The sequence below is a fragment of the Odontesthes bonariensis genome, chromosome 23 (genome assembly GCF_027942865.1).
Source record: "Odontesthes bonariensis isolate fOdoBon6 chromosome 23, fOdoBon6.hap1, whole genome shotgun sequence".
Taxonomy (NCBI): domain Eukaryota; kingdom Metazoa; phylum Chordata; class Actinopteri; order Atheriniformes; family Atherinopsidae; genus Odontesthes; species Odontesthes bonariensis.
Genome location: NC_134528.1, coordinates 20,551,487 through 20,565,508, shown reverse-complemented (window position 1 = coordinate 20,565,508; position 14,022 = coordinate 20,551,487). Strand labels below are relative to the sequence as shown.

Sequence of the window (14,022 nt, the reverse complement as noted above, 5' to 3'; positions counted from 1 at the left end):
AGTCTTGTTCTTGTCACCTCCCACGATAGATGCAGCTGGGTGATCTTACATCAGCTCTCACATGCGGCCAATCTCCCACTAATATTTCACATTTAACACAGACATTTCCCCCAGGCTGTGGTGTGTGCCACTGTCAATATGTTATAGACACAAACGAGGTGACATTTTGTGGCTCTCGTCTCATGTCTGCCCAACATGTCAGTCAAAAATGACTCACAGACCGACTCAGCAGAGATATGGATCGTGCAGTGAGGAGGGGCAGCGGACAAAGCAGATATCGCTTCTAGGAACGCTAAAATTGATTTCACTGAGTGTCACTGAGCAAACGGTCTGACTGACTGACAAGCGATACAATTAAGCTGAAGCAAGGAGCAGCGGAAGACCATCATTATATCAATCACCAGTCCTTCCCACGCCTCCCTTCTTCAAGCATTTGCGCTCATCATCAAATTGCTTTTGTGTGCTCTCAAACTGATACTTCTGTAAATATTACAATCATGCCTCTGCAGTTCAAACCAGCACAAAGTCGTAATGGCAGAAAGAGTGAAAAACAGGAGACAGAGACAGAGAGAGAAGAGGTTTGTTTTTAAAATGCTGCCACTCAGCTTCGAGGCACCATAAATAACAACCCTACAGCTGGGACCCAAACACACCATAAAGCACATGTTTATTTCTATACACATGACACACAGGTACTTGTTACAAAGGTCCCCTGTGGTCCTTATGGTATACCCTGCATATGTTTTTATTGTAGAGGGCACATGGAGAGTTAAAAGGCTTAAAAGGCATTTAGTGTTTTGTTATGGACTGGTCCTCCCTATAGGAGTTTTTGTTGTTGTTGTTGTTGTTGTTTTGGCTGCCAGAGGCTACCATTCCAGCTTCAAACTGTAGTCATTTTCAGTTTCTGACTAGAACAAATGTAATTGCTGACCCTTGATGCTGTGAATCCGAGCCTTCTCCACACAGAAATAGACCCGTCTGTGTGCCACTCTGAGAAACACCTTCATCAAGTGGTGTGACAGAAACCATCTCATACTAAATGTCACAGGAAATGGTCTTTGACCCTCTGCAAAAGATTGACCATGAACCAGCTGTTATCAAAAACCGAATAATGGCTCAGATGTCCTCGTGTACTTACTTAGCTGTCCACAACCATTACTATATAACACACACTGGCAGCAGAGACATTCACTTTCTAAGACCACTGAGGTTGTCTGCAGAGAGTAACCATAAAAGGATCATTTCATGTAAAAAGTGCAGCATAGTTAGGTAACTAGTGATTACAATATGAACCATACAGAGACTGTTAGTGGAAAGTTGTAAAAGACGCAACAAAAACAATTGGGGACACAACATCTGCTAACGTCTGAATATGACCTGCTGCCACCAGGAAGAACATGTGGGCAAAACAGCAAGAGCAAAACAACCTATTTCCCACATATATGGTTTGTTTCCAGCTCCATTAAGCTGCTGAACTCCAGTGCTAAAGATTAGAGCATTATACAGTAATGTGTAAAACATACGCACTTAAGCAGAACCTTAGTTTCCCTGAGTCTAGTCCCTCCGTGCTTTTATGAGATTTCTTTTATGTTTTTTATGTGTAGTCTAGTGTCTCTGCATATTTTTATGTTTCTTTTAGGTTTTCATGTAAGTCTTTTTGTTATTCATAATCTAATAGGTCTTCGTGTTTTTATGATGGTGTTTGTAGGCTTTTATACTGAGCAATGAACTGCAATACGCCGCCTTAGACTAATTTCCCAGTGGGGACTGTAAAGTTAGCTTTATTTTACAGACAACCGTGCGACTGGTGGGGATCATGTCCACACTGGTCCAACATATTTACAAGGACTGAAGGAAAGAGATGACCACTGTCACAGAAGAAGATTAGCAATTTTTTTTCCATGAAAAGAGGAGCTACGCTTCCTTCTGATTTTAAAGGGAAAGAAGCAGAGAGTGCATGAAGTTCCTTAACATATTTAGTGTTGATGGACAGCTCTCTGCTGTAACTTTTGTTGTGAACAATAAAATTAGGGCCACCTTTCTTCTTGTATCAGATTTGAATTTCCAAAGTTCTTAAAGTCGCGGTCTGTATTTTTGTTTGCCTATTTGTTTAAAGAACCCGCAAATGAAGGTATGATTTCAGACTAGAGGGATAAATAGCAAAAAATTGAATAATTCCTTCTGCACATATTTGTTTCAGCCATCAGCATTATAGCCTCTCCAGAAAAGCAACGGTGCGTTCCATTCAAATGGAATTTAAATGGAATGCACCCTGGGGGACTTAACCCCTCTGGAATATTGGAGGAACCGCAATAACTCCAACCCCAGTATCTAATCACTGTCACTAGTCACTGTCTTGTGCACAGTGGCAAAGGCTACATTGATTTACAGTGTGTACGTACACGTGTCTATTTGTCAATGAATTAGTTTCATACACAAATCTATCCAACTTCTGTGTGTGAACATATTGTTGTCGTCATTTATCTTAGCAAAATACAGTCACGTGTTTCTTATTAGCTGGTGTTGCGGACATGCCTGGTTAGAATTCACTACACACTCATTTTAAGTTGTGTTGCACAGTCACTTCAGGTGTGACGGCATTCCCAGTTCAAGGTCAATGAAACACAATGTGAAATATTTGTACATCTAAGACTTTTTAGCTTTAGTTCTAGTGGTGCTAAACCCTTACACTTTGGGCATTTAGCGTTCTCTGTCTCTGCACTTTTTATTCTAAAGGCTTATTGGCTCAAAATTCAAGGCATAAAATGTTTACGCATAGAGACAAAGGCAGACATTATGGTAATGCTGTAATTCAGGGTTATTTCATTCCTGACCACACGTACAACAGGGCGCAGAGGATGGTGATGATAATAATAACTGAGCTTAGTCATCAATTCAGGTTATAATGCAGCCGTTGTGAAAATATATTTTCATCTGTGAAGCAACATAGGGCAGGGCATCAGCTGGGATTTTCATTTCCATCCCATAAAGCCTCTCAAATCCTACAAGGTAAGTCTGCAGTCTTTACATATACTTCAGATCAAGCCTATGGGATTAAATAAGTTAGACTGCCTCAGTGTCTAAGACTGGATTCATTTCATGTCTGGAATAATGGACCAAACTGATGTGATTCTTCTCTGTTACATCACAGTGGGCAGGCACTGTAGGCCATTTTGTGGATTTCAGTAAAAACTCTGTCACATTTGCAGTGAAATCATACCAAGGTGCATTTTGCTTGCCCAAAAGAGAGAATAACTCTGCCACCACAAAGCAGAAGTACTGGCTATAGCATCTGATCGTTTTCTTTCTCTCTTAGGGAATAAAAAAAAAGAAAAGAATGATCAAAGGATCAATACTGAAAGCCTGTAAAAGAGGAATGATGGAGAATACCAAGAATGAGAAAAAGACAGAGGAGCCGATAATCTAACTGAGAGGGGCAGCGAGAGCGCAGGTTTGCATGGCTGTGGATGGTTGGAGGGTTGATCGTTACAGAGACACGGCATGCATGCCTGCCCGTCTTCGCAGCCTGATTGCCTGGCGCACATTTGCATTAGACTCGAGAGGAGCTGAACAGAAGTGTACAGGCAGAGAAGTCTTTGATCTGAAAGCCTCTGTCTCTTTGATGCACTATGTGGAAACACACCAGCAGATTTGGGAACAAGGAGATCATGTTGGGTGTTAAGTGGATGTGGGTTTGAGTGAATGTTGGTATGTGTGGGTCTTGCAAGGAAAAAGATGTATGTACTGAAAACGCACAAATCCAAATCTGTCGAGACCTTAACTGCTGTCAAAATGAGCTCACAGACGCAGATACAAGCACGCTCACATATGTCAGCGAGGGTTGTCCTTCTTCTTTAAGTCAATTGGATTCTAGCTCTTGCCAATTTTTTTCAGGATTATCAAACACCATGGCAGCTCTGACAACCAAAACACCAAAACGAAACCGCAGCCCCGTGCTTTTCTTGGAAAATGTCATCTCACATTTCGGCCTTGGTTCAACATCTGAGGCAGTGATAATCTGGATTCTGTGCTTGCATTTACAACACTATCTGCCCACGTCTCCTCATCTGTCTCTCTTCCTTAACCCCTGCCTTTCGCAATCCTCCCCCCTTTCCTCTCCTCTCTCCCACCCCTTCCCTCCTCTCACCTCATTCTCATCTCAGCTCTTCCCGGCCTGTCAGGATGATTTCAGGCTTGTTGCGTCTGGCCTGACTTAGTGTGGTATGATTGAAACAGTAATTACTAAGTCTCTGAACAGCTTCTCCGCCCTCCCTCCTACCTATCATCCACAGGCTTAACCCCACTCTACATGCTGACTTGCAGGGGATAGAAAACAGCCTGTGTAAAGAACCATTAACCCACAATTAAATTACAATCACCATAGCAAAGGACGGGTGACATTTAAATCCACCAATCAAGGTGGGATTAGGAGCAAAGAACACTTCTCTTGAGTTGCGTTATTGTCTAAATATGACAGCACGGACAAAAGAAATGTGAATTAATCAAGTAGTTCACAGAATGCAGCAGTGGAGCAATTTTACCAGCGGGTAGACTAATATCCTTAAGCCAAGGTGTATTACAGGGAGTGTGGAGGTAATCCTAGGGTGTTCTTTCACTGTCACTGTTCTCCTCTTTTCTGTGTGTGACATTAATGATATGTTGTGCTGTCATTCACTGGTTCTCAACTGGAGCAGGATTAGGAGGAGATGAGGCAAGGAATTTGGGCTTTGGAGTTGAATCCTAAAGCTCCCTGAATTATTTCTTCCACCACTGTAGATGATAGCCAAGGAAAAAATAATGACCAAATAGACGGCCTGGCCAAAAAAAAAGTCACCACCTGGATTTAACCAGACAAATAGGTAAAAGCTAGCCTGACTACGTCATACTCACGATTCTAGTCAGAATGTGAGTCTGATACCGCTCAATAGAGATTTGAGTATGGGGCGTGTTTCAACCGAACCAGGAGAAAAAATGCCTCTTCGCTCAATTGGATAGACCTATAACCAATCAGAGCAACGTAGTATGTGACGTAGCTTAAGCGACACACACTTGTTGTAGGAACGACGGCAAAAACATCTTTTCTATCGATAAAAGCCTTTATCGCGTTCCTCTGTTCGTCTTTCAAAATGAATGCAATGTGGAGATCCTGTAGAACAGACTCGATGGCAGAATCTACACGCCCTAGCTCTCCAGCGGCAGCCGTGTTCAGCTCTTTAGTGACGTAGTCGATAATGTCCCTGTTGATCATCTGTCCATCATCGTATAAAGCCCGCCCTGGCAATCTGATTGGTCCGACCAATTCTTGGTCGGGCATAATGATTTCCCAACTGAGCAGAGCCAGACCGAACTTCCCGACCAAAACTTTTATGGGCGGGGCTAAGTTCGGCTGGCACCCAGGCTAGGTAAAAGCCTCCCACGGGAAAAATACTACACTGGTTAATATTTCAGCTGGCAACAAACTGGATTTGCAGATGAAGTGTGGCACCCATTATGTGTATGACCTACTGTAAAAAACTGTAGGGGTTCAGCAACATCATGTGACCAAAATATGAGGCCAGTTGACTACCTGAGTGAGAAGCTTTTTCCATCATAGTTTATTTTTTTTCTACCCTGATTTCTACTCTTTCATTTTCTAGCAAATTCTTTGTCGTGTATGTTTTTTTTTTGCATTTCAACCAGAGAAGGGGAGACAATTATCTCAGATAACAGGGCTCTCCGATCTCACGCACTGAGCGTGAGCGTCTCAAAATTCACACATTTCACGTGGTCTCACGCCACACTTTCGTTTTTTTTTTCAGAGCCCTTCAGGAACTTTTTTTGCAAACAGCAACTAGTGACAAAAATCTCACCCTGCCTCTACTCTTAGTAACTCTGCCTCTCTCTTAGCTCTTAGTTATGTTAGTGCTGTTGTTGGTCCTTTAGATTTACTCTGCTGTGGAAAAGACAGAAGTCAAAGTGAACAAAGATCTACTTTGTGATGGTGCGAAAATAAGTGTTAAGATAATAAAGATTGTCTGATGTACTTTTTTTTTTGGGCTTTTTATGCCTTTAATGATAGGACAGTGTGAGAGAGACAGGAAGCAGGGGGCAGAGAAATGGGGAAGACACACAGCAAAGGGCCGCTCGGTGCGGGAGTCGAATCGGGGCCAGCTGCATCGAGGACTAAGCCTCTGTACATGGGGCGGCTGCTTAACCCACTACGCCACCGACCTCCCCGTCTGATGTACTTTTAACCTGAGCTTCTTTGCCATTTATCATGTTTTGCACTTGGTCCTGTTTGTTATGTAATCAATCAACATCTGACAGATCTAGCTAGCTTGAGCTAATTTTCAACCAATTAGCAATCGATCAATGCACAGTGTATTGTCAGCTTTTTTGGAAGATTGTATAAGTGTCTTTCTGCACCAAAAACATGGCCATGAAGGTACAGTGTAAAACTCTCGTGCCAAGTTGAAGTCAAAGCTTGAGAGCCCTGCCAATTGACATAAATAATTGAGAATTATCGGCTTTGCTAAACACATTAATTAGTAAGGGCTACCATTAGCAAAAAACTTTGCTCTTCTTGCTAAATATAGTCACTTCTTGGTCCAAAAAAACACGATCGCAATGGCCAAAATCCCAGCTTGATGGCAGTCCACAAACCATTGTGGCTGTTACATTATATTATTATATTAATTATATTAATACTTGAAACTCAGAACTTAAATTGATAACACAAAGAAGTTTTGTTCAGTTATTTAAGCATTAACATGCTGATACCAGCGTAATGGGATCTATCTAAAAAAGGAACTAAAAGTACTAAAGTGAAGGAAATTCATCTTTAAAGGGACATGAATATCTGTGGAAAATTCATAGCAATCCATCCAATACTTAACTATGAATGTCCACTGGCGGGAAAGTCATGTAATCAACCAAATCATTGGGATTTCTCCTATGGGCACTGTGAATGTTCTAAGTCATTTAGAATGTGTTAAGATATTTCAATGAATAAATGAACATTTTGACATGCTGTTGGCACTGTATGATAAGTCCATGGATCACTTATGTCATTAGTATTCAACCTCTGGGTCCCATAGATATCTGTATCCTTAACATCCTCCAGCTCATTCTCCTCATCCTCTAACTCTAATCCTACACCAAAAGAGATATCCAGCCATCATTGCCATTCCTAGAGCTGTGCTGTAAGCCAAGCTTAAAGTTAATGACTGTGTTACAGACAAGCAGCTAACATTCAATAAAATTGCTAAACATATCAGCATCAGAAAAAGACGTCATAGCTGACAAGATTGTGTGACATTATCAAAGAACAAAACTTCTCTGATAAATCAGTAATAAAATGACAAAACCAGTGACGCCTGAGGGAAAAGGACCTCTAACATAGCCACAAAAGAATACGATGTGTCACCTGAAAGCCCCATGGGGTGAAATGCCGATTTAACATTTGGCTATGACACAGCGGAATGATGTCGGCCTTCAATCAAATATCAAGGTTGTGCTGAAATGAAAGCAATTTGATATTGCCAGAGAAGCGAAGGAGGAAATGAGATTGATGTTGTGAAGAGAATGAGTGGGTGGTGAGATGCAAAAAAAAAAAAGGAAGTCGGTCAAGGTAGAAAGCTGCTTAGTTGGTGTTTTACGCTGACATGGCACTCAAGAATGGCTTTTCTTAAAGAGAATGGACTTGACACTGAACTTCCTGCATGGTAGAGCAGGGGAGAGATGTGTATTTAAATGGAGTAAAAGTAGGGTTCGCGAGAACTGTATTTCAGCACACTACACACAAAATGCATTTGTGCTGAAAAGCAGAACAACTTACTTCATGGGTTTGAACAGTGCCTGGCCATAGTTCTGAAAAGTCATGATGAGCTTCAGCTGGGTGCCTCCAGACTTCATTGCTGTTGGAATCAAACAGAAAACACCACAATGAACTTTACATAAGCTGACAGAAGTTATAATTACAGTATATGGTGCATAAAATCTGAAAGAAGCTTCCCCACTCTAATTACAGAAAAAAAACCTGTTCCATTTGACCTAAAATGCCTGGAAGGTTCATAACATATCAGAAGATCTGAAGGGAATTTTGGCCTCCAACTGTTTACAGACATGAAGCCAGTTTATTGACGTCAAACTTGGTATGATGGGATTCAGTTGTTTGGTCTTAGTGAGGGCTCAAGCAGCAGTGTTCTGAATCAGCTGCAATTGTCTGACCAATGTTATGGGCAGACCAGTAAATACAGGGATTCAGTTTATAAAAGATGTGTGCGTGGACCAGCTTTTCTTAATCACTCTCGAAACATTAGTTTTTTAATAAATAGATGTTGAATAGAACAATCCCCAGATTCTAACCAACTCCCCATGGTATTTTTGTCCACTCGCATGAGTGATTACCTATTAACACAAAGAAGTCTCTGTCTTCTAAATACAAAAAGTGTTGTGGCAAAAGTCCCACCCAGTTTGCTAGTCTGCAGAGGATTATGTTGTTGTCAACGGTATGAAATGCAGCAAAGAGGCCCTGAATAAAGAATTTATTTTTCATAGATTTACGTTTAAGGTTTCTCCCAAAGTCTAAGTAAACATCACAAATTATTATCAGATCAATGAAATGAGCCATTACACACAGCTACAGTGTGCTGCTAAATGCTAACGTTAAATAAAAGCTTGTTCCCAGAACAAGCTCTAACAAGTCAGCAACAGCCGCACATATTGACAGAATTAGTTTCTTTCGGTTTCCAGTGAACGAAACCCTGGATGTATGAATGTCTGATTTTGAGACCGTCATTAGTAAGCTGCAGGTTAAAGGCTAAATGTTTACCCAGAGTATTCATTGCTTGTGATGGACATTCTAACACGGTTAAAACCTTGATTTTCATGGAGGTCAGTGTTTAAGAATACTCCAAAACTGAAATCAAATAGTGAAAAAAATAATTAATTCTCTCTTCCCATTTTTGCCCACCCAAGTTTGCAGCTCAGCACATTTGACTGTGCAGCAGCTGTGAGTAGGTTTTATGTCCGTGGACTCATATTTAGCTTGTTATGTTAACTACACTCCTGACTGTTACAGAACATTGTCATTATCATGAAAGGCATCTCTTTACATTGACAAATCCACGTTCAGTTATTCTTTAATTGATTGTCTAATTAATCAACACATACTAGCACAAACATACATTTTTTTCACAAGTTAAACAGGAAATCTGCTTCTTTTTTTCACAACATTCGGGTTTTTCAGTTTATGTATTACGGTCTCATAAACACTGATTTGACTGCAATTCAACAAATAAATCATGGCACATCCAACAACAATTTCCTCTCATATTAGTGACATACACTGTTGTATATGCAAGCCTCCATTTGTGCAGTGGCGTGCAATTATATGTGCTTGAGCTCTGAAAAGACTGAGATCTGATGCCACGGTGTTTGTTTGATGAGAAATGATAGTGAGGGTTCGGTGAAGGACAGCCAGTGCTCGCTCTCTGTTCCTCTGCTGTTTACTTTCTCCCTGTTTTCTCTGGAGGGCCTATCTCTTTTTTTCTCTGTGTCTGTCTTTTTTTGTTTTTTATACATCCCTCTATCCTTCATGTTTTCTCCCTTTTTCAACATGATAATGCAGTCTAAAGGCACTCCTGGGACTGGGCTGGGTGCTGGGGCGAAAGGCTGAATTTCGCAGGAAGAAAAAAAACAGCCACTGTGCACGTTGCCTCTGTGCTGATCGATTGGCTGCTGTGTTTTGGTGGCATTTTGACAGGGAACAGACTTCTCAATCAATGTTTTCAATTATTTTTACATATGGGAACCCACACGGAAAAAAAGCAAACTGTGTACAGGTTGAAAAAAAAAACAAGGCGTGAACAGATCAATGTCCGTCTGGCCTCACATGCTGCTGAGCAAAGTTTTGCATGTTCATGTAGAGGTTTGAGACCTTTTAAATAAAGGCAACTTCAACTGTAATTGTTGGGAACTTGTGCATGCAGGGGCCATGATGATAACGTTTTATTCTAGCCCACATACAGTAAACTACCCATATTCATTGTGACTTGTTGTTGCAGAAGCTATTACCTCAGGCTCTGCTTGGAGTTGTGCACTCTCACTGTCAAAGTCACAGATTGTTCCAGTCACCTACAACAACATTTATCATATCTGCTGCTTTTGCACGCCATGTCTACACTCACGAAGGGCGCTGAGATGAGGTTTTAATCTGTAATACATCCTAGCATTCCTATCCTTAAGTTTAGATAATAGACAACTGCTGCTGGCTTCTATTGGTATTCTGCCCCAGGCCTGTGTTAAGACTCTGTAATTACTGAGCCACCATGTAGTTAGCTGGCAAGAGATGCTGAGAACTCCTTTCCCTATCCACCCAGGCTGACAGGCAGAAAGGAAGAGGGAGAAAATCTTAGAATATAAGTCAACTCCTTGACTAGAAAGAGAAAAAAGTATATTTTTCCACTGTTAAACAAGCAGGTATATTCAATTTTAAACAGACAATCCTACTCTTAGACAAGCATTTATTCTCTGCTATAGGCCAGCTGCAGTTTTGTCACAGGTAGATAACCTCTGAAATCTGGAATCCTTGTCTACAGCAAGCCCAATACGGGCGACCTTGAGTTGACAAGCACTTTTGGAATGTGTCAGCTGGACACAGCCAAAAGGGAAGACAATCCCTTTTTTTCCCCTTTTTTTTTAAAAGCAGAAATTGATTCAGTTTAACAGCCCATGCGAGCATGGGTCACCACCTGCATGTGCTTGCATTCTCAGAAAAGTCTTTATGGTTCTCTGTAGAAAGCCAAATTTATAGTGCTTAAAAAGCCACAGCACTTGATTTGAATTATAGTGCAAGGTAGCTATGTGATTTGCATCGAGGCCAGGTGTTCTCTGGGGCTTGATGCGTCCCTCTGTGACGCTTTGTGGAAATGCGTGAGGGAGGATTGGGATGTTTTATCATCCAGCCGGCCTTGTAAAGGCAGGAGTGTGCAGGCTGATCAGATGGAGTTGCACGATGCAGCTTACTTCAATCTTCACACATACTTGTGTGTTCGTGTGAGGGTGCGTCAGCGCACAGCACACTTGTCAGTTGGTTAGCCGCCCCTCCTCTGACTCTTAACCAACAGATCCTGTGAAGAATGTTGAGGGAAACATTCAGCTTTGGATTACGATACACTGACAGTCAGCGTTACCAAATTGGGCTACTTGTGATCATTTAGGCAGCTTTGTGTGATGAATTCTGGTTAGTCCAACTGATTAAACATTTGCGATAGAGCCCAGTCAGCCCTTTCACCTCACAGTATAAAGGCTCAACCTGCAGAAACGGAAAACAAATGTAAATTCAGTTAAAAAAGAAAGGCTGATTTTTCATTTAGTTATGCAGTGATAGGAGCCTTATGAAAGCTTATGTTTGCTGTTGAGCACTCTGACAATGTTTTGGGGGCTTTTCTGATTACATTTACATTTTTATACATGTGCTGAATTTTGATCATTGTTACAAATCAAAACAAGCCAAAATGGTGACTTGAGTCAGCCCAAAATAAGTGCAGCTCCTCAGAGCAGAGTGCATTTTCTGATCCTCCATCTGTGCGCTGAAGACCTCGGACTGGGTTGCCATCAAGTTATCCCGCTGTGTCGATTTTTATGACTCACCGACGCTGGTGATCCTCTGGGTCAGCAGGTCCTTCAGGAGAGCATCGATGACTGGGTTGTGTCTGGAGAACAGCTCGTATCGATTAATCCCAATGTGAAAGCGGAGCCAGTTGGGGTAGGAATCGGCCGTCAGCATCCCTGTCGGGCTGAACTCACCCACGTTGCCCTCCCCTGTCCTGGATGAGAGGATGAAGAGGGAGAAAGGAGAGGGAGAGAAAGGAATTTCAGGTTTGGGGGATCGACAGGTGTTGCTCAACAAAGACAGGGCAACAGATGAAGGATGACATTAAGATGATTGCACATGAGAAACTAGAATCTGAGGCTGACTGTGACATTTGCCTCAGGTTTGCTTTCACTACAGCAAAACACTTTACCATGCCTGATCCTCAGCTGCTTTGGGGTCAAATCTGATGTCCGTGTTTACGTTGAACAGGGTGTCCTCGTCCGTCAGAGGCGGCAGGGATCTTTTATATAAGGGATGGTCAAAGAGAGCCGACAGCTTTGAACCCTTAACCGGCATCTTCTTCGTCACTGTGGCGTCCTGCATAAACTGCCTCTTCCTGTCGGCACGTTGATGCTCAAGCCTCCGGAGAGCCTGCGTTTTGTCGCCTGGGACCGGGATCCTTTCCAGAGAGTGGGAGGACACATTTGAGCTGGGCTCGTTGCTGAAGTCCTGGAGGATCCGCAGAGTGTGCTTGTTAGGCCAGCCCTGCTTCCCCCAGCTCTGAGGCTCCTCGCTCGGTGTGTGGGAGCAGGAGCAGCCGCTGTTGCCGTGCCTCTCCAGCTTGGGCAGCAAGTCTATCATTATGTGCATCGAGCATGCAACGAGGAACACCATGAGGATCAGAACCCGAAATTTGCGCAAGAGGATCATCTTCATGGTCTCCCTTTTGAGCAGATGTGAGTATTTACTGCAAATTATGAGCACGCAGATGAACAAGCTGACTACATCGCTGATGATGTTTATTAGACTGGACGCCAATCTAATGAAATATACATTAAACAAGTAGGAGCCATCCTCACTTGCCGTCTTGAGTAAAGGATTCAGCGTTCAACCTTAGTGTTTTCAACATCAGAGTGCTGCGTGAGTCGCGAGTGTTTTTAAGGTGAGATTTCAGGGGCGCAAAGTCTTCCGCAAGAGTCCAGGTAAAACAGGTCGAGTCGGTTCAGACCAACGGGTGACTTGCGCAAGCTTCATCCTCCTCACACTGGCCCTTTCCTCTCGGCCGCCAAATATTTCTGAAGGCGCAGGGACCAACAGAGAAGTGAGTATGACCCAGGAGCAGCTGTGATACAAGAATACGATCCTCCTGACGCGCGTTAAGAGATCTGCCAGCGCCGTCCAGGCTCGATCCCGTGCGCGTCAGCCAAGACGTCGGCTCGAGAAAAATACACGAGAAGTGCAGCTCGTCACATTTCAGTGTTTTTAGGGAAAGTCCCCAGGAGGAAGTATTTGTTCAAACACACACCACAGCGATCCAGGACGAGTTACTTTGTCACATCGGGTCCTGATAAATCACCGAAGATGTGCCAACTGAGCAATTTGCACAGGTAGCAGTGCCGGCCAACCTCAGGGAGTACAGCTGGATAAGAGAATGAACCCCTTGTAGCATGTGAGAATCTGGGTGGGTGTGTTAAATATGATGATGAAGCCAAGACTAGATCCTGCCTTTTGCGCAGCGTCACCGTGCGCAGATTGGCTGAGGAGAGTGAGAGAGAGGGATAGTGGAGCGCATAACTGCTTGTCTGTGTTCCTCTCGGAATGAATCATTCTTGCACATCCCGGCAGCGCAAGAAGAGGGCGTCTTTCTACTGGCCAATATCCACTCTGGCTCAGACGCAGCAACTAAGCGCCCCCCATGAAATCCATCTGCTGGAATCCCTCTGAAATGTCTCCTCCGAGTTGGCACTCAATCCATCGATGATACATTAGACAGGCCTATTAGACCGCTCATCAGTCTGAGGATCCAGTTCCATCCTGCGTTGCTGCCACTCAGCAGCAATCGCATCTTCAATAATGTTCAAAGGCTGCATGAAATGAAAACCACAAAGCACCTTTCAGCGCTGCTTTCTGAAGGCAGACGTGACTTAAGCAGCGTGGAGTAATAATCTGAATTCAGAATTTCAATATACATTTGCTAAATAAACAGCACGGAGAGTCTTGTGGAACTCCCATTTCCACTCAGCAGACGAATATTTCTTTTTCACGACTAAGTGGCAGAGCATTATGGGTGCATCCATGCCTCATAGAGGTTGTAAATAAACAGAATAGATAGTGTCATAAAACCACTCGTATTTTATGCAGTTGTGAAAAAAAAACCTTGCTGTGTACAAACCTCAAAGAACTGCTGTAAAGAAGAGAAATTATTTCTTCAAGGTGTTGCTGCT

The 14,022-nt window shown here is 42.8% G+C and overlaps 1 protein-coding gene across 1 annotated transcript in view; it reads right to left on the bottom strand.

Annotated features, from left to right (window-relative positions):
* The window catches only part of fam20cb (FAM20C golgi associated secretory pathway kinase b), a 56,539-nt gene extending 43,276 nt beyond the window's left edge, over positions 1-13,263 (bottom strand). The window contains exons 1-3 of the mRNA XM_075457084.1: positions 12,009-13,263; positions 11,635-11,810; positions 7,817-7,895 (exon numbers count right to left, since the gene is read on the bottom strand). Of these exons, the coding sequence (XP_075313199.1) occupies positions 7,817-7,895; positions 11,635-11,810; positions 12,009-12,514 (761 nt within the window). The 5' untranslated portion in view covers positions 12,515-13,263. The remainder of the gene's footprint in view (positions 1-7,816; positions 7,896-11,634; positions 11,811-12,008) is intronic.
* Positions 13,264-14,022: the final 759 nt, after the last annotated feature.